The following is a 26,783-nucleotide window of genomic DNA, read 5'->3' as shown; positions in this document are numbered from 1 at the left end:
CATTGGCATAGAAAACTAATAATATTAATAGTATATTAATACAATAGTACTGGGGGGAAAGGGAAGGGGGAAAAGAATGGCTAATGGCTTTATTGCAACAGTAGAAAACACCACCTCAAAATACGACAAACGTTTGCCAGACTTTAACATATTTCTGGGTGGAGCCCCTGATTGTATATTTAAGCTGTCCAAGTTTAAGATGTGACATAGCATCCTCCACCCAGCGTTTGTGGGATGGTGGTGTCGCTTGTTCAGTTCGTGGTGTTTCCAACTGTCTAGCATCAGGTGTCTAGCATTTCCATGGTAACAGCAAGCTGATGGAAAATGTCTTAATATTAAAATACTACAAATGCATGCACGCCGAGATTTCCTGCTTTTTAAAAGCTATAATAGGCCTACAGATAGATGTCATTAATTTAATTCCTGCATTATCTCACCTGCGGATTATCCAATATTAATTCATAATTATATTTGATTGACCCAAATCCGCCCAAACTGCGGTTATCAGTGACTAAAACCGCAATCCACGCATCTCTAAAGCAAAATTGTTTTTATTCAAATAAAAGTTACTTATTTAGAAAATCTTAAAGCAACCTTAAAATCGACTGCTGGCCATTTCCCAAAGCATACGGTGTGTTATAAAGTTTTCGAAGAAGCCATTTGAGTCTGTTAATTTCAGTACAGTATGAATCTCAACTTGCAGAGGCTTGAACCTTGTATGGTCTCTTATCTACTGAGATTTCCTGTCAAATTTGGACATACAAATTGGACACAATGTAATTATTATGTAATGTCACCAGGATATGGAACAGAGGAAGGCTGTTGTGTTATACTGTGTAGAAAAGTCATTCACCCGCAATAACAAACAAGATGACCGTTGAGTGACATATGCTCATTGAAAGAATGTCTTATTGGGGAAGTATTAACGTTGGAAGGTAGTCCCAGTGACGCCAGCTCGAAACCCCAGGAGCATCCCTGACAGGAAGCGGCATTCTGGCAGAGAGGGGAATAACAGGAAGTGGGCACCTGACTGACACTTGAATGGAAATGTCCTCGTTTGGACTGACCAATATAGCTTTGTTCAAAGACTTAAGAGAATGCCCCTACTAGTGATGAGATGGATTGAGATAACAAACTGAAATCCTTTGCATGCAAAGCGCCTCTCAGTGGCAAAACCCCACTAATTGTCGGGTTGCTCCAATTTTTCTAGTGTGCAAACAACTGCTGTGTTTTAATGAAGTGTTTTAAGAGTGGGAGTCTGTGTGGCTTAGTTAGAGAGGTGATAATACGCTTGCCAAAATCTCCCAATTCTAGTTGTGATTAAATAACTGGAGATGAGTAATGGACCACATTCACACGGCGCCCATTTTGCTCTTACATCATCCTGGTTGGGGAGGCTGCTTTCTAAATTACAAAACTCTGGAATATCCAACAGCAGAGCCGTTTATCCTTTCATCCCTCTCTCAGATTTTACCCTTCTGTTCCCTTCCACTCTTCACGCTCCCATTTCCCGTTGCTTTTCCCTTTCATTTAATCTCTCCCTTGAAAGACTTAACGTCGTTCAAAGAATTTTTGGCCCGCGGTCATTGGACGGTTAATGCCAAGGTCAGGCATCAAGGGAAGGTCACGTATGTTCAGCCCCCATCTCTCCCTGCAACAATGGCGGAGTTGCATGGGTCTAATCCTTCAGGGCAATTGCATCGCTGCTGCCTTTTAAATATAGTCTGCCCTAATTGAGCCTGACAACATGGGGTGACAGGGCTGAGATGGGTTCTGTTTAGATTGTTTTTAAAGCCCCTTAACCACTTTCAACCTGGCGTCCCTATTTTGGGCATGTCATTGTCGGTGAAAATGACACGTTCAGATATTTTCAGAAAAAGAGAAAAAGGCCACTGTTGTACAATGAAATACAAAACAGGGCTTAAATGGTTAAGACAACGCTCCACCCCCACCCCACTGTGCAGGACACAGCCTATTCCCAACATGTGCCCCCACCCCCCAGCTTTGGGGGCCCCAAATTGTTTTTGTTAGCTGGCTAATTGTGGAGGGTTTAAGAAAGATAGGCTTAACTTGAAAGACGAGAGCTGTCAGTCTGTGACAGATTTGTGGTCAGTGTTGTAGGCCCTACAACTGGTACAAGTAACCTATTGGGTAAGTGAACAAAATGTTTATACTGTAACAAAGAAGTGTATGTGTAGACTCATAACCACAAATTGTAGTGGATTTGCTCTTTTTGTGAGCAGGGACAGCACGCATCCCATTCATGGTCACATGGTGCCATTATGAACGTGTGAGTCAAAATGCTGAACTGAAATCCTTGTTGGAGGTTTTATCAGACCGTGCTTACCTCCTCAACATCCTCCTATTGATGAGCACCCGTTCCTTTTTATAGGAAAGACTATTCAACATTTCCCTCGGTCAGCACTTTTGAAAGGAAACCTACAACTCCCCGACCTGACCTCTGTGTCCCTGCAGGGTCAAGGTTCAAATAATTGTGTAAATTGAGCAGGGGAGTTTTGTAAAGGACAAACCACCCACAGCTCACTAGGCCGACAGTCTGATTGAAACCCTTATAGCCCAAGCCAAAATATTAAAGGAAAATGGTATGTTGTATAGAAAAAAAGACACGTTTCTCTGTGATTTTCTATGAGTCAGCCAGGATTCATGTGAACTGAACTTGTTTGGGTGTGATTGAGTAAGTAGGGGCGGGGATAAACCATTTCTGATATGTGTGTGTGTGTGTGAGTGTTTTCCAGGAGGAGTGCTGCTGTAGTAAACTAAGTCATCCTCTCCTTCCTCACATGTTCTTGCTCATTCTATCCTGGTGCCTGCCAGATTAAGAGCTGCCGTGGTATCTGTGAGCTTCAGCAGGTTGAGGAGATTCAAATAGTGCTCGTACACTCGCACATCGTTGTCTCCCTCTGACGGACTGCAGAGGGAGCTCAGTCCAGGGAGGGATTTTAACCTTCATTACCTGCCAGCAGCCGGACCTTGGAACTATTAATCAATACTCCCACCGAAACCCAGCGGGCCTGCCTTTCCTGGCAAAGTGGTGTTTGTCTATGGAGGTGGGTAATTCAGAGAACACGCTCTCTCTCTCATAGCTGTTGAGTGTGAGAATAGATTTTGCACTGCAGTAAAGGAAATGGCAAAAGAAAATCATTAGAATGTTCCTTCCTTCCCTCAGGTTAAGTATCCTGTTAATGCTTGACTAGTTTTGGTGAGTTTCCTCTTCTTTTTTTCCAACAGCAACAATATGTGAACTGTCATTCATTCATGGAATAGACAGAGTTGTCAGCGGGGGTCTAGGAAAGAGATTGCTTTACACTGATTTCTGGACTTGGCTGTTTTGTGTATGTGAGATCACTGTGGAGACCCATAATCACTGTCTGGCCATTTACGTCCATTTTCATCCCCCTTTTTATGTGAGTTTTCTGTTGTGTTGCCAGTGAGGGAGATGATGGCACTCACACACAGAAATCACTGCAGCCTGGCAGTCTTTTAAGTCTGTTTTTCCCCCAGCGTCTGCATATTTCACATCTGCTTCTTATATCAACAACCCCAAGGTCTTTCCCAGCACCCGCCAGGGTTCTCCCCTTTCTACTTACTTTATAGAAAATTGAAGGTGGCTTTCAATATTATCGATTTCCAAGGCAAAGGCGGAACAGCTTGTTTCCAAATCAGCAGGTCTTAATTTGTCTTGGAAGTGTCCAGTGTCAAGATGTTTTCATGTGTTTTCTTTTTTCCTCACACTTCCTCCTTTTTTGGTCCTGTACACCGCCCTCCTGTGTATCTCTCCTTCTCCTGCCTGAAGTTACGGCTAGGACGGCTGTTTGCGTCACAGCACAGGCCAACGTTGCCTGAAACAGTCTAGTATACACTTGACTTTCTTAGAACAGAGAGAGACCAGCTGCTGGTGAGCGGCGCTTTTATCATGTGGTCACACTGATTAGTTGTTGGCTTGAAAACTTCACCTGTCATTAACTACACCTGACACTAAACTGTTTAGTCTCCTACAGGTGAGTGCCAACTTTTCTCCTTTCACTTTTAAGATGGTTTGGTGGCATTTGACAACAGTGTGGTGGTGGCTTTTGTTATGTCATCATATAGTGATATAGGGTTGGGGTAGATTAGAAATAGTCTTCCAGCAGTATTGTCTCCAAAATTAGAAAAATGCAAAAATATTTGCATTTATAGGGTTTAGCAAATCCAAAAAAAAAAGAAAAAATGTAAGCAAAATGAAAACAACAAATGCTCTGGTATCAGTGAGTGAATTTGAGTTTCAAATCATATTTTGAATTGGCTCATACAGTAGCGAGCTGTGATCCTGGTATGGTAGACTGTAAGACAAGGAGCTAATGCTTCTCACCTTGTGCGTTCTCACCGCAGTTTTGTAAGCAATACTCTGTCATTTGCTGCATGTTGAAACATACTTTTCACTGGAATGCATAGTCTACTTCACAAGAAGGAGCTATTTCCTGTGAGCCTGCCGTAGGTGATTGTCCATGAGTTTGTGACTGTCTGTGGAAAACACAAGCTTATTGTCTATGAGCAGTTTGAAATGAATGAACAATTGGCCTTTGATGGAGCTTCTTTAGATTATGTTTATGGTATTTCTTCCATATTAGATCGTGGCAAGAGTAGCAAGAATGAGATGGAGATGTGTCCAATCCATATTAGATTGTGACAAGAGTAGCAAGAATGAGATGGAGATGTGTCCAATCCATATTAGATTGTGACAAGAGTAGCAAGAATGAGATGGAGATGTGACAAAGATTGCAAGTAGTTTTTGAAACCCTGACAATTCCATGCCTTAATCTATTGGGCAACTGTGACAATCTATGGTTGGAGAATTTATGCTAGGTGTCCGGTCATTAGCAGTGCCAGTGGTCAATATAAAATTGAAATAGTATTGTTAATGTTGTTTGTTTTTCATACTGTATTGCTTAAAGGGGGACCGCCTTTCTGTCTGTTTCTAAAGTTGAGATTGCATTTTGCTGTAAAGGATAGGGATGTGCGCATTGACTAATCTCACTGTTGTTTAGATAATGTTTTTATAACCGGCTAGTCTGAAATAAAGGGAACACTCAGAAAACATTTTGATCTATAAGGCCAAATATCATTCTAAATGCCATTTGGAAATACTTAATGTAATATTCAAATCACCAAATCTTATTTTAAATGCTGCAGAAAAGTAGCGCATTTTTTGATGTATTAACCATGCTGGTGTATTTATGTTGTGGAAGGTACCTGTAGTTCTGAAATGGCAGTTTTGCCTTGAAATAACTTAAAATGAAACACCTTGATCACTTCATGAAGTTGAAGGAGGCCTGTGACTACTGTGTGTCAATACGATGTATTTTCACAGAATTAAAGCTTCACATTCATAAATTCTACCACTGGAGGAAACATTTCAGCACAACTTCAGCAGAATTTCAGATACAAAGAGAAGGATTCTAAGTGTTATGCTTGCAAAATCAAACCTAGCCTGACAAGACAAATATACAAGTTATATAAAAAATCATTATAGGTTCCCTTTTAAAAGTTGTGAAAATTACATCATCTGTTGTTGACAGAAGACAAGACTTGACTCAAGACTTTGCTTCTATGTAAATGTCCATGGTTTGTAATCTGGGAAAACCCTGATGCTCTTCCTACAGCAAGCATGTGTCATCATGCAGAGGAGGAAGACATTATGAAACCCTGAATGTCGTTCGATGATCTGGCTGACAAGTCCTCAAAACACCCACACATATGTAACTACTTTTTAAAAATATATAAATTAATACATTTAAATACATTTAAAATAGCCGATCTACAATTCTGCTATTTTCAAAAAAGTTAAGTAATAACATGCCCAAAATAGGGAAGCCAGTGTTACAGTGGTTAAAGTCATCGACTTTGACATGGATTGTTTTACCAGTAATGGTGTCCAGATTGACCACCATCGGTTGTACATGTCATTTCTGATGCTTCATTACGTCTCATTTCTCCAAAGCTGGCTTTTCATGATCATTAAATACACTCATTCTACTGGTTCCAAATCTGCTTTGCTGCCACCTGCATTCATTGGCTTCACACGTGATGATGACATCACTGCCTGTTAACCATCGCCAACCAGGCCTTGCCCATATGAGATCCCTGTTCATGAATGAGTACTGCGTTAATGAACATGCTCAAACATGTGTTTGAGAAAACACACATGCTCTATGATGAAACACAACAAGTGCCTCTGTTTGAGCAGATATGTGTGGTGTGTGTGTGTGGGGGGGGGGGGGGGTGGAGCAAGGGCTGGAGTGTACCAGAGTTAGCCAGTTAATAGGAAGCAGGCAGGATGAGTTGTTGCATAAGGCCTGCAGTATAAAGAAAAAAGCCAGGCACTGGCACCCCAACCCCCCCCCCCCCCCCCCCTTGCCCAGCCAGAGGACAGATGGCGGCAGAATAAAACGGAGGGAAGGCGAAACGTTTATTTATTGAAAAATAAATCAGACCTGGGCCAGCCCTGACCCGGTTCCACCAAACCCTCCTCCCTCTTTGATCTCTGGCAGCCTCGCTGGACGCCGTTTCCAGTCCCACCTACCTACTAGGCCCACAGCAAATGGCAAGTCTGTGCAATGTTTAAGAAACCAGGCTCGCTCTCTCTCTCTCTCTCTCTCTCTCTCTCCCTCCAGTACACAGGGGGGGGGGGGGTCACGTGCTGCTCCCAAGGGGGCCATGAGAAGAAGAAAAAAAAACACAGAGAGGGTAGCAAAAAGAAAGTAATGTGTTTCAAAGTCTCTGTCGACTTGGCTTGATGGAAAGCATGCTCCCTCCACAGGCATTTAGCTCTTAAAACTTTTCTGTGCCAATCCATCATGCTTAATGCAGTAAAACTGCGAGTTGATACTGTACTTTTAGCCACAGTGCAGGATTCATCAGTCATCATGGTGGCAAGGCTGGAGCAACAGTGCCTGCCTGCCACCTGATTGGTGGGTAAGGCTGCTGCTATTAACCACGATATAAAACATCATGGTTACATAACAGTTGAAGCTCAGCAACACCAAAAGAGAGAGAGAGAGAGAGAGAGAGAGCGTTTGTGTGCGTGTTTTGTTAATACAAAACGAGCAAAGTTGCACACAAAATGAAGTTAAATCCTCCTCTTCACACCTTACTCTGCAGTCTGCAATCTCTGCTTCTCCCTCCCCCTGACTGTCTCGCTTCTCTGCTGCTGCCTATAATTTATACTTAGCCAGTACAACGGTCGCGCACCGAACACAGCAGCAGATCAACAAACCCACGCATGGCATCCGTGTTGCATTCTGGGCTTGCATATCTACTATGTTCAGTGCGCAACACCGATCAGGCTTTTGTCTGTCATCTGTCTGATTTATGACTCAAATAAGTAAAGTTCACAGCGCGTTAGATCGCGATGCATTATGAACTTCAGTGAGGTTGTAGATCAAATGGCTATTCGATGCGCAACACCAGCGTACAATCAAAGGGGAGTACCACTAATTTTCAACATTGAACTGTCTTTAATACACCTTAGAGCTGTTGTGTGGAAATAAGACAAAAGTCGTCCCCCCCCCCCCTTCTATATTGCCTAGAACTGGATAATTGATTGAGGTCATTTGACCAGTGACAGCATACATGTTTGACCCGGCCTGGCCTGAAAACGTCGGGTAGGGTTGGGTTCGGGCAGAAATTTGAGAACTCTACGTTGCATCTCTAATCAATGGGTTGATTGGAAGATGGATAAGGAAGGCCTCCAGTCCTTCAGACATGGATGTTGATTCTTGTCTGTACACTGACTCCCAGACCAGCACCAGGTGGGGCTTAGAGGGGGGATTGGGGTGCTCAAGCCCCCATGCTAGCTAGAATCTACACATTCTACAGAACAGCTAGTTGTTAATTTCCCTCAGGAATAAGCATTGGGTGTTTGGTATTGAAAAACGAGTCTGTTTGTGGCCTGTATAAATTCTTGAGCCATAGATAACAATGGAAAAGCTTGAAAATTACTGAAAATATTTAGCCTAATTAATCAGCCAAAGGTCATTTTAATACATTCGTTCTCCTGATACACCTAAGCCCCATCTTATACTTAATTGTACAACCTACAATGTCACAATGCGACGCGACACGTTGAATTCTGTTGAACGTTTATCTTTTCTTTTTTTTCTTTTCAGACATAGACTATGAAGCATTGATGACGTGTACATTTCTCTGTGGCTGCTGCATTCTTGATTAGTTGGAAGCTGCAGACTGTATGACCAAAGTCTGTGTCTGGGTCTGGGCGCGTGTGGGTATTTACCTACACACGTACAAGACCATGCATGACTCTGTACTGTCCAGCCAATCATTTGATGTGTGGGTGTGTTTGCAAGGAAGGATGCAGGAGTTGCTCTGTCTCGTTCTGTCGCTCACTCTCTTGCTTTTTATTTCCTCTCTCTCACTCTCTTTTGCTCTCTCACTCTGCATGCACAGTTTGCCTGTACATCCATGTGCATGGAAATTGCTCAGGGAGTGAGTGAGTGAAAACACATCGAAGGCAATGACAATTGTAAGCTAATGTATGCCACAGATGCATGTCTGTGTGTTTATAGGAGGGAGGCATACAGTCTGAGGATGTTGACTAGTGGTCACTATGAGACACCAGTGGGCTGACTCCTCCAAATCTGCATGACTGATGATGAGTTAGAGTTAATGCTAACACAACTTTGAGCAGAGGTGAATCTCATCCACTTGCCAAATCAATGATGGCTTACATGTCAGGGCAGGACCTTGAAGCAGCTTATTTTGTAGGAGTGGAGTGATGGTAGGATTAGAGCAAGCGTATATAATTTAACACAGCGAGAAGGTAGATCATGTCACCCACCGTCTTTTTTAACAGAGCGCCGTCTGAGGGCCGAAATGAAACAGAGCCTTTAGTGCTGCACAAAAGTAGCCCAAACAACACGGCTCGGGCTCAGTTTTCAGCCAAACAATATTAGCCATTGTCCTAAAACGATGCGTTAGTCATGCCGTTGTGTTTTGTGTTGATTCAGGCCAGTTTTGATTGTGTGTGTGTGTGTGTGTGTGTGTGTGTGTGTGTGTGTGTGTGTGTGTGTGTGTGTGTGTGTGTGTGTGTGTGTGTGTGTGTGTGTGTGTGTGTGTGTGTGTGTGTGTGTGTGTGTGTGTGTGTGTGTGTGTGTGTGTGTGTGTGTGTGTGTGTGTTGGGATAGTGGTAATTGAGTGGAGGTCGATGAAAAGGATGTTGGTGGACCAGCGAGGATTGGAGTTTGCTATATGGGTGTGGTGGACAAACAGCTGTCTGTGTGTGTGTGTGTGTGTGTGTGTGTGTGTATCATTATTATAGTGAGCAATAAAGGTGTGGGAATTCCACAATATTTGGGTGATAGTACAATAACATTATAATTGCTGATGTTTTGCTAAATCAATTCAACGTTAATGCAACATACAATACGAAAAAAGCATTGTGCCATATCACACCCATTCATAACCATACCACAGTAAACCAGGTGCAGTAAAGAAGTCCTCATTAAAAGCCTTGTTCCCATGTGTGACATTCTGTTAGCTGTTCCTTCCCCTACCTCACATCTCATGCAGCCATTGGTATGACCCAGGTAGTGTTTTCTGTTGACGTGATTCGATCCGCCTTTTTAGATGTCAAGCAAGGAGATCCTTGCAACCTATTGGGCTGTAAGCAGTGGTGGAACGTAACTAAGTACATTTACTAAAGTACTGTACTTAAGTACAATTTTGAGGTATTTGTACTTTACTTGAGTATTTCCAATTTCCAATACTTTTACTTCTACTCCACTACATCTCAGAGGCAAATATTGTACTTTTACTCCACTGCAATTATTTGAAAACTTTAGTTACTTTGAGTTTGAAGATATAAATTATGATATCATGAAACATACATTAACCACTTTAGCCCAATTTTGTACCTAGGCTATTTGAAAATAGCCGATCTACAAGCTCACAACGCGTCGCGACGCGTTGTGAGCTCGTAGATCTGCTATTTTCAAATATTTTAGTGCTTTTACTTTTGGTATTTTAAGTACATTTTGATGCCAATACTTTTGTACTTTTACTCAAGTAAACTTTGAATTCTGGACTTTTACTTGTAACAGAGTATTTCTATATTGCAGTATTGGTACTTTTACTTAAGTAAAGAATTTTAGTACTTTTTCCACCACTGGCTGTAAGTATCACTGTGTTACTGTGATTTCAGAGATGGTATAACTCACTGCACTGATATCATGTTATTACCGCTCAAACACACACACACACACACACACACACACACACACACACACACACACACACACACACACACACACACACACACACTGTGTGTGTGAGAGATGCATGGTGTTACATAAGTGTTGGGTGTACTGGCAGGACATTACATGCTGTTCAGAGAAGGATTGGGGTTGGAGGGGGAAATGCAGGCAGGTTGCAGGGAGACAATAGGTTTAATCCAGTACTCTTGGCACTTGGCACTGTAACCCAGTGTCCTTTATCAGTATTGTCTTGATGGACATGGAAAGAGAAAAGGCCACGCTGCTGCTTCGTTCTCTCCGCATGAGTTGCTGCAAAGCAGTGCTGCCAAACTTTGAAAGAACAGGCTTAGTCTGATTTTCAGGTATATTGAGTATTACGACATTTCCACAGTATTGCAATATCATTTAGAAGAAGTTAAATAATGTAATATAATAAATAACTGAAAAATCACCTACCGCGGCAATGATTTTTGGTGGGACTGCATTACGATATTACATTTTGGATATCTGATTATCACCCAAACCTACTACAGACTAAAGTTGCTCTAAATCCAACACAGCGGGCCCGTTCGGATAACATTCGCATTACACATAATAATATTTGGTTCAACATTAGTTCTTTATTGGTGTTATGCTATGTTTATAAAGGGATTTGATGTGCCTAGTAAGATTAGCCTTACAGAAAGACGGTGGCGTAATGTTGGAATATCTTCCGTGCCAGTTCGAAGGATTATGTGTTAAAGTAATAACCCTGAGTCACCTCCGGAGTCTGTGCAGTCATCTTTTTTAGTACAACAGCTGCCATCAGGTGAGCGGGAAACCTGACACCTTTAGTGTACAGCTGAGTGCCTGGTGTACCGATGATTCATCCTGATTCCTGTGTGTGTGTGTGTGTGTGTGTGTGCGCGCGTGTGTGTGTGTGTGGGTGTGTGGGTGTGTGTGTGCGCTTCTATGTGTGCATGCCTTGCCTATTGGTGTGTCTTGGCGTGCGTATGGCATGCGTGGAGACAGGGTGGGTATAAGCAACTGCACGTGGCAGTTGATGTGCTAAGCTAACTGAGGACCCGGTGCATGTTCCCAGTTGTCACATTGTGTGTCTGTCTGTGTGCATGTGCGTGCGTGAGTGACGTATGTGGGTTAGGGTTGGGGTTAACCCTTCTACTATTCCAGCCAAATCTTAGTGCAGGAATCTCGTGGGTGTTTTTTTTTGTGGGGGACACAGATGCCCACAAGACACACATGCTCTCTCTCACACACATCCATCCACACTCTCAATGTAAAGTATGCCTGTTCACAGGCCATGCACGACTCTCTGTCAGCTGTCCCCATGCATCACCTCCTCCAGCACAGCATTCTCCTCTAGCCATTCCACTCCTCTGCATCGCCCAAACCTGCTCCTGTGCGAAGATGTTCAAAAGTGCGTCCAGCTGGAACAGAACGCACTGGATAATAGAAGTCAGGCCATTCTCATCCTCAAGTATCAATCACCTCCCCTCTCATCAATAGGAATGTTCAGTATTGCAAGCATCCTCGCTGCTCCTATCCCTTTAGCTATTTGAATGTCAAAACACAATTATATTAGGTGATACATATTCCAGGTAGTTCAGTGTGTGTGTGTGCTGTGTCTAGACAATTGTGTCTTCAGCTGCAGTCTGCAGGTCCTTCCAAGGGCTTTTTCAAGAGCTTTTCTTTTCGTTGTCTACCTGGTCCTGGAGAAGAACCTTTTCCTCTCCTCGTCTGACGCGCTCATTTGTTTTGGCTCGGCCTGCAGATACTTTCTGCTGCTTAAGCCGTGACAGGAATGTGAACGCCCTAACTTGTTAACCCAGCCCACATTTGATTAGCTCATTATTTCAGCCTGATTGCCGGTGTCCACATCTCATTAAGGCTCGTGCAACTTGTGTCTGATGGGACTTCTGAATCATTCTTTCTCGTAAGAGTGAATGAGCAATGGGGAAGAAAGGTGCATTTGTGCTTGTGCCTGCCCTGCAGCTCAGAGAAGTGCAGGGCCTGGCGTTTGGTTGTGAAGGGCTGTTGCCTGGCTGCAGCCCCTGAATCGCTAGTCACGCCCATTTTAAAAATCTAATCAATGTGGGATCTCACCATCCACATGGGAACGGCGTGGCTTCATATGGTCAGCATGTGATGTCCGTCATCTATGACATATCTATGACGTTTGGGCAAGGCTTCGGCCGTATCAGGGCCCCATTGACGTCCATTTTAAAATGTAAATTAGTGGAGGTACATCTGTGGCCTACGGGCAGTGTGCACAAGAAATTTGGAGCTGATGTCCAGTGGTTTGAGAAATTACCTCTGGACACAGACAGACAGAAAGACAGACTGAAGATTTTGATGTTTGATGTTGCGATTCATAATAATATAGTTTGCGATTCATAATAATATAATACTGTGAAATTTGAGTGTCTGACTAGAAGAGCTGAGGAGCTTTCCCAAATCAAACATTGGTAAAACATCACTTTCCCAGCATAACAAACAGCGAAGACAACAAGACCACTGTTTCTAAGTTTCACGTGAGCCTGGCTGCCAGTCGAACAGACCAATGGCATCATATGTCTGACAACATGAAAGCACACTTAACCCAATTGTGCTTATTGAAGGAGAGCAAGTCATGCCTATTACAGTAAACAAGGCCATTCTCGTACTCAATTTAGCTTTAAACTCACTCAGTCTTGTTTCTGCCTCCTCTCTGCGTCTCTCTCTAGCTCTGCCCCCCCCCCCCCTTCTATTTAAAACCTTTAGCTGGATGTGGCTCTGGGTGCTGTGACCCTCAATCTACTGTATGTGGGAGGAAAGGAGGAGCCTGACTTGGTGGCAGAGGGGAGCGAGACCAGGGGGAAAGGAGAAAGAGGAGAAGACCCTGGCTAGAAAAAAGCTCAGAGCGGGGCTGTTTAATCTCTCGCAGGGCCGTCAGATGGCTTTGACAGAGCACATGCACCAATTAGGCCACAAGATTAGGGGGGCTTTGTACTTCTGAAAAGCTGCTGGACAGACCCTTGTTTTTTTTGTTTTTTTGTATCCCCTTCCTGCTTTGAGTTTATGTCTTTACTACTGGGACTGGCCCTGCCTTAAACTCAATCCCACCCCTCCCTCATCCCTCTATCTCCTCCTGACCTCCCCCCAGCCTTTCAACCACTTCCTCAAAATCTTACACCCCAACTAGACGCTGATGAGAGTGGATAAATTAGTCGCTGTGTTCGCCAGCGTGTTTTTCCTCATGCATGATCTGACATCAGTGGTGAAGTAGCGTTTTTGGGATCCCGGCGGGTTCTTGGTGGCATGGACTTGGAACCACCATGTACCCATCCTCAGGCACAGACGGTACGATGAAGGGGTGGGTGATAATCACGCTGTTGCCTTTAAACTTGGGAGTTTATGAACTGTCTTTAGACAATGTTGTTGTTATGCTGGGTAAAGCTGCTTGCACTGCACAGAGAGCCTGTGTTGCCTCCGTAAGGCAGGCAGCTAAAGTTGACATGTTCTTAGTTTGTGTGTGGCCACGGTGTAGTTATGTAAGATAGTATACGATGGCATTTTGCCAGGCGGGACAGTGTCCACCTCGTGTATTATCTCTGTTTATTGTGTTTATATGAAAGCCAGACTCACTGGCATGAGCTCCTTCCCTAGTCCACGCATGCACACACACACACACACACACACACACACACACACACACACACACACACACACACACACACACACACACACACACACACACACACACACACACACACACCACCTCGTGAGCACATACTGCAGAAACAATGACAGGAAGTACATTAGTGGGACCTCCATTGTATCTCCCCATACATTCTCATTTCCTGATAGGGGTGCAGGAGATGGTAAGGGACCGCTCGGGGTGGAACAGGGAGACCTCCCGCGTGCTCCTGGTCCTCTGAGCGAGGTGGGGGACGGAGGAGGAGGGGTGGAGGGATCTGTCTGGCCCCAGGCAGAGAGGGGCTTTAATCCTGCAGCCTTCTGCTGCCTGTCTGCACAGCCCTGGGGGCTTTGTAACTCATGTGAGCTGGCATTCCCACAGTTGCTGCTGACCTATGGTCAGATATGCCTCTTTACCTCTTATGGTCAGGTTTTGGATTATGCAAGGATGAGCTGGTCCCAGGTCGGGAAGGTGGCGGGGGGGGGACTCCCACTCTGTGACATCTAAGTAACTTAGTTATCATCACTGGGAGGACAGATGGTGAGAATCACCAGAACTCAGGAATGCCATGGTCAACACTGACAGCCTCACTAGCCATTCGATGATGGCTGAAGCAATAGTCAGTGCAAGGTGTTTGTTTGCGTGTGTAATGTGTGTGTGTTGTTTTTCACCTTTTAATCAGTCTTTCTGACATGCTGTTTTCATACGCGTCAGTCTGACCTCTTTGTGTGTTCTGCTCCTTTGCTGGCCTGACATTCGGTTTATCCTTCTTCTTTTCTCTTAATGTCTTTCTCTCTAGGTGTGTCACCACCCAGATTGCCAGGATCTAAACAGCAAAAGTCCCCTTCACCTGTGTGAGCCATGTGACTCACGCTGCCATTCCGACAACACAGACAACATGCACTTTGACCGGCACCCCCGATTTGATCTGCAACCCCAAGGTAGGCTGACAATCCTGACATATCTTTATTTGGTATTGGCCCCGTTCAAGTACAACACACGATAGATGATAAACGCACACACGCATGCACAAACACTCATGGTGATGTCATACCAACTAGCTTAGTGTTGGATCATGTGGTACAAATATCGAGTCAGAAGTTTTTTCATCTTACTTTCCTAAATAAGGAAGGGAACGTGAATCCTCTCACGTAACCTTTTCCTTACCTAGATGTTAATCATGGAACATTGGGTTCATGACCTAAAGACATTAACGCCTCCGTCCAAAAGTTGAAATCATGAGTTGTGCGCTCATGGCCTTTACATGTTAACCCATTAAGACCGGGAACGCATCTGTCTGTCATTTTTAGATTTCTTTGACTATTCAAAAATAGCAGATATACAAGCTCATAGCACGCCACAGTGTGCCGTGCTATGAGCTGGTAGATCTGCCATTTTTGGAAAATCGTTAAAATGTATGCAAATCTTTGAATATATTATATTTTTTTCTAAGCGAACATTTGTAGCTCAAATCTTTGCTTTTGGGGGGTCCCTGGAACAAAATATTTTGAGATGGGGGTCCGCGGGCAAATACATATCATTTTGGGTGGTCCTTTACATGAAAACGTTTGAGAACCACTGATATTATAGCAAGTTAAGTCAACAAAAACTATTCGGATTTAGAAGACATTTGCAGAATCCCCAGAAGCAAAGATTTGAGTTACAAATGTTTGCTTTAAAAATATATATACTCAAACTAAAGATTTGCACAAATTGCAGATCTACAAGCTCATAGCGCGGCACTCGGTGCCATGCTATGAGCCTGTATATCTGCTATTTTTGAATAGTCGAAGAAATCTAAAAATGATGCAGATGTATTCCCGGTCTTAATGGGTTAAGTCTTATGAATGATGAATCAGACTGTTTGGTCATGATGACACTTGCATCACTGTTTATTGAAGCTTGACGTTTAAAACTTGCCATTCAAGCTTGACGTTAAAGGTTGATTAAAGCGGTGTGTCAGCTGCGCTGACAACTAGCAACATCTGACGTGTTTTTCTTTGCCCCTCAGGCTCCATCCTGGCCCGGAACGTGTCCACACGCTCCTGTCCCCCGCGTACCAGCCCCCCCTCTGACCTGGAGGAAGAAGACGAGGGGGGCAATGACCGCGGGTCAGTAGTCTGCCGTTGGGTCATCCAGCTTGTTACATAATTCTCGTGTTCCATTCATGTAACACTGTACTGTTTGAAAGACGTTTTTTCGCACTGGGGGGACAAACTATTTTCAGTGTGTAATGTATGTGTTGTCAAAACAGGGATTATTGTGGTTATTGGGGGGAAAAGAAAATTGTCCCATGAAGTTAACAATTATGTAACAATCATGTTTTCCACACTGGCTGCTATTGGAGCATTGCTCTGTGAAAGGGAAGATGAATGTTGATTTTAACGTGTGCAACTGTTTTTCAGGGAGCGTAAAACAGGGGGAATGAAATTGGTGAAGAAGAAGCCACGGAGACGGCACACTGATGTGAGTGATCAGACAAATACAGACACACACACACACACACACACACACACACACACACACACACACACACACACACACACACACACACACACACACACACACACACACACACACGAACCACTGCTCTTGTGATCTTCTTAAGATTATACTTCATCATACAGCAGTGTGTAAATAGTCGATCTACAAGCTCACTGCGCATCGCAAAGGAGATTAAATGAAGCATTAAGGATCCAAATGTTTAGTTTTGTTCCAGTACTGGAACAAAATTAGGTTTGCCCCTTGGTCAAAGTTGTGCAACACAGAGATCCAGTGATATAATAGTCTAGTCAGAGTCAGACTACTCTCTCTCTCTCTCTCTCTCTCTCTCTCTCTCTCTCTCTCTGTGTCAGGCTTTCTATAAGTTCAATTTCATTTAATTTCAATTCAATTCAGTTCAAGTCAAAGGGTCTTTATTGGCATGACATGGGAATCATACATTTACATTGCCAAAGCAAGTGGGAATTAAAAACAATCAAAACTAAGAAATGTACAGTATGTACAATTAAAATGCAGGCCTTCTAGAGTAAAGACATGTGTAAACAGAGTTGTGTAGCATTACAACTTTGCAATAAAATGCTATGGGAAATAAATTGTGCTTTTGCTGTTATAACAATAAAATGGAAGATGTGTGTATACATAAAGTATAAGTAAAGTTAACTTAATCAAACTTTGAAGCAATTTTGTGGGTGCAAATAGTACAGGAGTATAGGATTGACAGTTCACAGATTTTACTACTCTGTCTGCTCTCTCTCTTTCTTTCCATCTATCTCTCTGTCTCTTTCCCTTCCTCTTTTTGTGACTCGTTCGCCCGCTTGCTGATTAGCTCACTCAACTCGGAATGGTAATCACTCACAAATTGTGTAACCTACTTCTGCCCTGTCACTGTGATCACGTGTTGTGACCCACAGTTAAATAAGGGGGGTGGGTCACAAATCATTTCACCTGATGAAGTCCATGTGTGGCAGAAGCGTTGTACAGTACCACCTGTACCACTTACTGTGTTTTAAGTTTAAAAAAACACTTTAGGAGCAATGCTGTTGTGCAGACTTTCATTCTTTTTAAACGGTGAGAAAGAGCCCCCTTGTGGTTCTGTTGAGAATACACATCAGGCTCTGGCCAGCTCCCTAGAGAAGACCCTGCTCTTGTCTGCATTGACGTTGTGTTATCTGTTGCCCTCTGCAGGATCCTAGTAAGGAGTGCTTCAGCCTCAAGTTTGATCTGAACGTCGACATCGACACAGAAATCGTCCCTGCCATGAAAAAGAAAACCCTGAGGTGGGGGTCTGTCTGAGTGCCACGAACAACTAACAAAAACAGTACTACTGATTCTGGTCTTGTGTTCTCTCACGTGATCGTGTCTGATTCTTCTTAACTTTTTCATTGTGACGATGTGATGGAATGATCTAGATTAAATGTAAACTGACCATGCCACATACGTATGTGTATAGGTGTATTGTGTGAGTGTTGTCAATAATGTATGGTGATTACTGCCTTTTGTCAATGTGTTACTAGAGAGGTTCTGGGTCCAGTGTTTGAGAGGAAAGGCATTGAGCTGTCCCGGGTTGACCTGTTCTTGGATCAGTCCAACACGCCGCTGTCTCTCAACTTCGAGGCCTATCGCTTTGGTGGACACTATCTTAAAGTCAAAGGTAAGGCTTGTTTGTTCAGGGGGGGCGGGTTGGAACGAGTGATGCCACATCTTGCTTTGTGATTCGAACAGTTTTATCCAACTCTGCTCTGCTTCTTTTGGAACGCAGTGAGGTTGCAAAGCAGTTCATCAAGTGGCTCAAGCTTTTGATCCTAGCAGTGAGTGCATGCGAGACATAACAAAGATAAGGGATCCAATAAAGTCTTGAGGCAACACAACAACAAGCTATTAGGCTTTTATTCTAGAGAATTTCTGCTCAGATGGCCCAAGAACAAACAATATCTGGGCAGGACAGCTGGCAATGGCCCTAGTTTCCTCTCACACCCATGTTTCAGACTAGAAGGAAAAAGAAGTGGATTGTGTCTTCACATCCTGCCAGAATTAGGGTGCAGAAACATGCAATGGAATATTTACATCAGCTTTTTCAGTCTGGACTGTCCACAGCCCAACAAGACACAGAATGAGTGGACGGAAATGGTATCCTCTTATAGTGAGCATTAGTGAGGACCAATTATATGAAGATAAGATTGAAAATGTAACCCAAAAAAAGAACAAAACAGCCCTTTCTAACCTAAATTAAAATATACTTCCTTAATTATACTGGAACCTTTTCCAGTAACCAGAGCTTTGTTAGATGCTTAAAGGTTCTCAAATGGTAACGCGCGCACGCAACGGCACATGTCACGCACACAACGGCACATGTCACTTATCCTTTATTCTGGCATTGAATTTGCAGATTAAACTGGGAACGGTGCCCATCAGTCTTGGACCCTTGCATAGGAACCGTGGTTGTAGCAGCCTTTGGATCAAGAGGCCCATATTTAAGCCTGTCATAAAAACGGATCCCATACCATGACTGATTAGCTCTTGCTGTTCTTTTGAAATCCCCACCCTCCCGACTCACACCTCTCAGTCGCAGTCTGGAGTTACATACAGACTGTCACACAGGGGTCAACTCAACGTATACAATCCAGTCCACAGCTGTTGACTCGGCCAGTCACATGGTTGTGGAGGAGGGGGAAGGGCTGTCATCAGAATGGATTTGTATTGATTGATACCATATTCTGTTCTATGCTATTGTACACGACTACCCCATACAATTGTGTTGTTTAGATCTTTATTGGATGAAACATTTATGTCAGAGCTTTATCAAATAAGATTTGTTTACATTTTTATAATAAACATTTCATATTTTTGTTACTACTGCTATAAATTTCAATTGGTCCAAGTCTGTCCTGCACTTACTCGTTTCATCTGCTAATGCTAACCCTTTGAGTTGAATATAGTGAACTCAATGGTCATACTATTTCACTTTTAAAAAGTTATTTTATAATATAAAATTTCACTTGCATAATGTTTTATGTAATTAACAACATTGCACTTAAGGGGTTATGACATCAAATTATTTATTGTACTTCACTGGCCCCAAGATGTTTCTTTTAGGAAGCTGTCATTCTATTTCACATGTTTCACACTGGACAAAAAGGACAAAAATGTTGATGATGCAGCTTTTTTTTATTGAATATTTATGTCCTGTCCTCCATTTATTCTGTTTAAACTCCTATCTGTCAAAATATCAACTATGGAGAGATCACTCCACCCACATTCTCTCCCCACTTGCCATCCCCCCTCACATCGCACAAAAAAACGGTTAGATAGCTATTTTCGGTGTACCACACCGGCATGCAACCAAGTATAAATCTAGTTCCTCAGACGGCTCAACCCCTCTCTTTGTTGTTCAGCACGACCAGGTGATGAGCTTAAGGTGGAGCAGGGTGTGAAGGACCTGCGATCCCTCAGCCTGCCCAACATGAAGAACTCGGGAGGCCAGAGCCCCTACATCCTCACCCCCAGCCCAGAGAAGGTGGAGCATGGATCTCTGGGACGACGCGAAAGCACAGACCTGTTGGTGAGTTGCACCTCGCCAAGCAGGATACTCATGTTCACATTGTTTACAATGATGATATCAAATAGTATTTGACACTCTCAACTCAGACCTGTGTGAACCTATGTCTGATTGATCAAGCTCAATCATGCAGCCCCCTCATCAGTGTTGCCAGATTTTGTGAGAGAAATACACAACCAGGTCTAGAAAAACAAGCCCAAAAGAAGTGACAATAGGCCAGATATACTGTATACGTCGGCTGTTTGAAAATAGCCGAACTACAAGCTCACAACGCGTCGCGATGCGTTGTGAACTTGTAGATGTTCTATTTTCTTAAAATCTTGAAATAAAATGTGGAATATTTGGAATATTTTTGAAACATTCTAACAACACAAATCTTGTATGGGATTCCCTGGCACAAAACATTTTCAGGTGGGGGTTAGGGACACATACATATTCATTTGGGGGTCCATATGAAATATTTGAGAACCACTGGTTTAAATAATAATACAAGAAATTGAAAGCGAGCCCCAATAAGCAACTACACTTTAGAAACAAGCCCAAAAAGCCACAACCCGCAACTATCAATATATTTACAAAAAACGTAACAGAAAAGGAAGCCCAAAGTCGTTTATAATAAGCAGCCTTAGCAAAACTGCCCCTCGACCACATACTGTGTGCAAAAACACACAATAACACACACACCCTATGACTGTCTCTCCCTCTGTTAGGTCACACCCTCTTCTAACCCATAATCCCCCCACCCCCCCCCCCAACTCATCCCATGATGCCAGTGGCTTATATTACATCTCATGGTAATAATGACCTCACCGAGTGCCATGACATCTGTCGGCCTGCCCATCAGGGCAGTGAAACTGTACGGTGCATGCTGCTTTCCTTTCATGCTCAGCAGCACCGCCCGTGTGTGTGAGTGCACACATGCACGCACACAGTGGTGGAAAAAGTACTCAAATTCTTTACTTAAGTAAAAGTACCAATACTGCAATATAAAAATACTCCGTTACAAGTAAAAGTCCAGAATTCAAAATTTACTTGAGTAAAGGTACAAAGGTATTGGCATCAAAATGTACTTAAAGTACCAAAAGTAAAAGTACTAAATATTTGAAAATAGCAGATCTACAAGCTCACAACGCGTCGCATCGCGACGCGTTGTGAGCTTGTAGATCGGCTATTTTCAAATAGCCTATGTATAAAATAGGGTTAAAGTTGGTTAATGTATGTTTTATAATATCATAATTTATATCTGAAGAGTAACTAGTAACTAAAGCTTTCAAATAAACGTAGTGGAGTAAATGTACAATATTTGCCTCTGAGATGTAGTGGAGTAGAAGTAAAAGTGTTGGGAATTGGAAATACTCAAGTAAAGTACAAATACCTCAAAATCGTACTTAAGGACAGTACTTAAGTAAATGTACTTTGTTACTTTCCACCACATGCACGCACACCAATCCACCCTGTGCCGTGTGGGCCAGGCCTTGGCACACAGAGGGTGAGCTCACTCAGTACTCTGCCATCCCAGGCATCCTGTGACCTATAGGAAGTGGTTGCTTTGGCACTGAGATGAAGTGCTGAGAGAGCCTGGCTGTATACGACTACGGTCTACTTGGCTGCTGTGTAGAGAGAGCTCAGAACTAGGACAGAGAGTCACCGGGTTCACTTTGTCCCGATCTATGTGAATACATGTTGTGCTGTGTTGCAGTCGATAGAAATGGACCATTTGTCTTTTATCCATAGTCCATCCATAGCAGGGACGTGCACAGATAGACTCTAGGTGGGGCTAGAGCAAGCCTGTGGGCAAGCCTGTGGGCTTGTAGATCGGCTATTTTTGGCAAAGAGGTATAGGTGTAGAGGGAAAAAAGAGCAGACCAAGTAAACAAAAAAACGTATAATTTACTTGAGCACTTGCCCCTCAAAATGTCTGTGCACGCCACTGATCCATAGACTGACACGTATACCTGTTGAGCTACGAGAGGACTTTTTATTTTACACTCTTTTGTCTGTGTGATATAGCAAATGCAACATGCATACATTCTATTGACCATACAGTATATAGTACAGACAGTCAAATAATGTTACCCATTCACAGCCAGACATTAGTAGTGACTCAAGTCAAGTCTATATAATTGACCTGTGTGGGCTTGCCCTGTCTCTTTTGCATAGTGAAAACAAGGGAACGGGTGTAATCCTCCCTTGAGGCGAGTCTAGACCCACTTTGTGTGTGTGTGTGTGTGTGTGTGTGTGTGTGTGTGTGTGTGTGTGTGTGTGTGTGTGTGTGTGTGTGTGTGTGTGTGTGTGTGTGTGTGTGTGTGTGTGTGTGTGTGTGTGTGTGTGTGTGTGTGTGTGTGTGTGTGTGTGTGTGTGTGTGTGTGTGTGTGTGTGTGTGTGTGTGCGTGTGTGCGCGCGCACGTCATGCATGCATGTGCATACTGTCAACGAACGTAGCTCTGATGTCACTGTTGCCTTGGGCTTGGAAACAGGTAGAGGTTCAGAGATGAGGTTGGTGGTACGGCCTTTTCCAGCCATCTGTGGTCGAGTAAAAAACACACACTACCTTAAGACAAACACTGGGCGTTGCTGAAGAAAGAGAGCCTTTAGTCATAGCTTACCTCCTACTGCTCCGATTTTATTAGTCACAATAAAATCACTTGCCAAAACGTTTGTACCAGAGGACATTTTTAGACTAAAAAGAAAAGCAGTTTAACCTTCTGGTGTATATGTACCATATTGTACATCATGGTTGTTATTTTTAAACTGATAGCTGATTGTGCTTCAAACAACCAACCCCATTGTTTTAGTGTCATCATTCCCTGAAAGCAGCAGCTCTCTGTGTTGTCCTCAGGGGGGCAGTAATGTGCCATGCACAACCCTGATGAAGGTCAGTGTATGTTGGAGATCAGGCAGACAAAACAAAACTGTGGACTTTTGTGACTTGCCATTTTTTGGGGGTTCTCAGCAGAGGACATTTGACAGTCGAGACCCCCTTTTAGGACAGGAATGATTTTTCCTTGTACAATACAATCAAGCGTACAACGTATCAGAGACAGCTTTTTGTTTTATTTTGTTTTCCTTAAACGACACAAACACAGGCAAGACAAAACATACCCTCCCACCTTCCTCCCCCCCCCCCCACCACAGCTCCTAGGGGGAAGGAAAGTAATACTCTTCCTAGAAAAGTAATAAATAATGTATTAATGATATCGAAAGCAGGTGATTCCTTTTGTTTTCCATAAGGAAAAGGATAGGGATAAGGATAAGGGAATAGACCAAAACACAGAGGAAATAACTGAGTATTGACGATGGGACCTAAAATGGAAGTGAAAGCTAATTTAAAATGATGACAGAACTAAAACCTGATTTTCCGGGAAAGACCAGACTTGTTGTATACTGAGAGTTTGGAAGGAACAGAGAGAGAAGCATAGCTAGTAGAGCCGGCAGAGAAGTGGAAATGCATGAGTTAGAAAAATAAATGCTTTATTTGTCAAATGATCTCAAAGCCCTAGCCTGCAACATTGGTACTTCGTACCGTCGTCCTGATGGTAAAAGTCTGTATTGACTGTATAACGGGTGCTCCATAGTTAGCTCCAATTGCACAACAGGAATTCTCACAGTAAACCTTTCAGTCTAGGGCTTGCCTTTGACTTTCTTGTCTTCAGGGTGTTGGGATAATACAAGGTGATTTGTACATATCACACTAACTCTCATCTTGTGGGGACCCAAGAGCAGAAGAACTTTGACCCATTTGGGTCTCAGCCCATGGGACCAGCCTGCAAGACAATGTCTCTGCTTGGCCTTCTGGTTGCTGACTGCAGTCTTTTGGAGTTTCTATGGCAGTGGCTTTGGCACTCGTCATAAAATGCACGCGTGCCTGCTCTTTATAGTATCAAAGGCTAAACTTTCAGGAGTGCACATGCATTGATTTCAGGTCATGATTTGTGTGTGGCAAATTAGAATCAAGCCTGGATGATCTGAGGTTCAAACCAGGGACCCAACCAGGGACCCATCCCCAAATTAAATTTGAGTGAAGCACTGCTTTATTATGTTAAGTGTTTAACAACAGATCTAATCAAATTAGTTGATAACAGCATTGTGTCCATCAGCTAACGTTTCTGGTGAAAGATAACACTTATCTTTAGCTTCTGCTTTCTTCAGAATAGATACTTACACCCCCATGGACACATGATATACAGTAACTTATAAAGATAGGCCAGCCTGCCAGTCAAGACACTTAAGTTATGATTTCCAGTAAGGATCTAAAGTGATCTTCGCACTCTTTAATTGCTCCTTTATATAACACACCCATAAATGTCAAATGGTCTGCATTTTTCTAGCACTGTTATCCAAAGCACTTTACAATGTGTATTACATTGTAAATACACACACACACACACGCACACGCACACATACAAATACATTTTCATAAAAACATTTGGAAACTGAATTTAGTAGAAAAAGAAAATAACCTATTCATCATTCATTACCGTAGGACAGTAGCAAATTTAGAAACTAGACTAGCTAAACAATCTAGACCCAGTCAAGCAACCTAACACGTTCACGCTTTTGTATGAGATAGACGTGCTAGCCATGGCTTAACCCAGGCTTCACACCCACATCTCTAAGAAACGCTGTCCTAGGTCCAGGGCTGTTTCCTTCTGCTTCTGTAAGTTATTTAAAAAGGTTACATACTTATTGCGAGTGCTGATTACTTAATTTGCTATTTTTGTGCTTTTGGATCGGCACCCATCATAGTCTGAAGACTTGAGTTTGTTAGAGCTCACCAGTTCTCTTGTTTCTTGCTAAAAAACAGACTTATCAGGAGGGGAAAACAAAATGTCCTAGCCTTTGAATTGAATGAGAGCTATATAAATGAGATACATTTTGTAGGCATTAAAAGGGCACTCTCCTATGAAGGCAGTCAGGTAGGTGCTCGGGCACTGGTTGGCTCCTATGTTTGCACGTGCCTGTGGGGATCGAATCGGAAACTTTCCGCTTCCTATACAGCCACTCTAGCTCCAACATCCATTTTGCTATGATAAAGCCAAATATACTTGACTGGGTTGTCATGTTGCATTGACATGGTATTTGAATATTAGAATACATTGCAAGGTGTGTCACCAATAAAATAGGTATAAACTAAACATGCATCCATTTTATTTTGTGGTATCTCACAATTATTACATAATTGCTATCATTTTAGATAATCACACTTTTTTTTGCATAATTGTCATAATGTAAAAAATGTTCATATTTTTTCAAACATTTCAAAACTAGTGGAAATAGCAGATCTACAAGTTGAAAAGGCTTCGCAAATGAGCTTGTAGATTCGCTACTTCCACTATTAATCTCTGTTTTGAAAGGATGAAATAATTAAATATATAAGTTATTTGTCATATCTGCCCCGTGCAACTTTTGTTTACGAAGCCTAAAAGCCAAAAAGAAATGTAATTTGTATTCATAATGTTCCAATGTTCAACGACAGAAACACAATTAAATCCTTAATTGCAATTATTTGAGTGACAATTAATCGCTGAGCTAAATTTCATAATCGTGACAGCCCTATGAACGTGTACATTTTTAAAATGTAGGAAAATATGGAATGATTAAATTATTATTTTTTACTACTTCTGGCTAGCATTATTACTGAGATTATTATTATTATTACCAAATGGTTGGCTCCTTGATGACCTAGGATCCTCCAGGGACAACTGCTGCCTAGTGTGTTTGTGTGGTATTCTCACACGGTACGCCATATTACTCAAATAGGATATGAGCACACGCAAGCACAGCAATCCTATCTTGTCACTGTCCCTGTGAGGTTCATATTACACTAAAGGTGGCCTATAGCCTTGAGAGAGGAACAAAGGAGAATTGAGAGGTCTGCTGGCATAGCCTTGGGGAGAGAAAACTTGGTTATGCAATAGACGGAGGAGGTGATGGAGGTGTTTAGTAACCGACAAAGCATGAAAGAACTGAGTCAAGCCAAGACGCCTGGAGGCACCGAAGGCACCATGATGACGTGTACAGCCCAGATCTACGTTCATGGGAAATTCAGGGTCAGAATCTGTTTACTGGGCTAGTATTTTTACATACAAGGACTTGATGCATTGCTCTCAGAGGGCAGATCAGAGAAAATAGTATGAAATATAAGATATGAAAAAGTAACTACAACTATTAAAGTAAAAAAAAAAGAGAATAGGAAATTGATTCATATCTTAGCTTGTCTTTGCCCAAAACAGAGAACCTTTTCATATACAATATCTTCTCCACAAACAACGGAATAGAAAACTTGGTCAGTGATATTGTATTCATATTGACTGTCTGCTTTCATTGTAAACACACATACAGTGCATTCAACACTTCATTTAGAGATAGGAAGTTTGGTTTCTTTCTTTTTTAACAGTGCCATTTGTTACACTGGCTAAATACGCTAAACTGTCTGGATGACAATGGACTTTGCTACAAAATTCAACAGCTACCAGATCTCTCCCTAGCTGACCTCTGTGGCAACGCACAATGGGGACGATCGTCATTTAACACTGCGCCACTTTGAATGACAATGGCATTATGGAGTGTCTTCACAGAAGTCATCATTGCTGCTTTTGATGGGGTGAGATAGCAAGACAGCCTGATGGTGATTGGAAGTGACAATGACAATAATCCAATCAACATAAGTCATGTATTGAGGCTTAATGACACAGTCAGTATAGATTGTTTAACAGAATAGGAAGTATCTGGGATGCAGAGCACATAATAGTTCCAAGTAAAAAATAATGTCCATACAGTT

The 26,783-nt window shown here is 42.7% G+C and overlaps 1 protein-coding gene across 14 annotated transcripts in view; it reads left to right on the top strand.

Moving 5' to 3' along the window:
* Positions 1-26,783, top strand: part of plekhg5b (pleckstrin homology domain containing, family G (with RhoGef domain) member 5b) — a gene marked incomplete at its 3' end in the record, with an annotated part of 68,247 nt that overhangs the window by 25,998 nt on the left and 15,466 nt on the right. For 7 of the 14 annotated variants that reach the window (XM_084068572.1, XM_084068571.1, XM_084068569.1 and 4 more), the window contains exons 3-8: positions 14,744-14,885; positions 15,956-16,055; positions 16,350-16,410; positions 17,632-17,723; positions 17,961-18,097; positions 19,839-20,005. In XM_084068572.1, coding sequence (XP_083924698.1) covers positions 14,744-14,885; positions 15,956-16,055; positions 16,350-16,410; positions 17,632-17,723; positions 17,961-18,097; positions 19,839-20,005 — 699 coding nt within the window. Of the gene's footprint in view, positions 1-2,786; positions 3,069-3,200; positions 3,221-3,891; positions 4,020-13,587; positions 13,621-14,441; positions 14,564-14,743; positions 14,886-15,955; positions 16,056-16,349; positions 16,411-17,631; positions 17,724-17,960; positions 18,098-19,838; positions 20,006-20,712; positions 20,797-26,783 lie in introns of those variants that run through there. The other 7 variants (XM_084068575.1, XM_084068562.1, XM_084068576.1 and 4 more) reach the window with 7 other exon arrangements.

This window comes from Gymnoscopelus microlampas (assembly GCF_963454915.1).
Source record: "Gymnoscopelus microlampas genome assembly, chromosome: 10".
Taxonomy (NCBI): Eukaryota; Metazoa; Chordata; class Actinopteri; order Myctophiformes; family Myctophidae; genus Gymnoscopelus; species Gymnoscopelus microlampas.
This window is presented reverse-complemented; position numbering and strand designations above follow the sequence as displayed.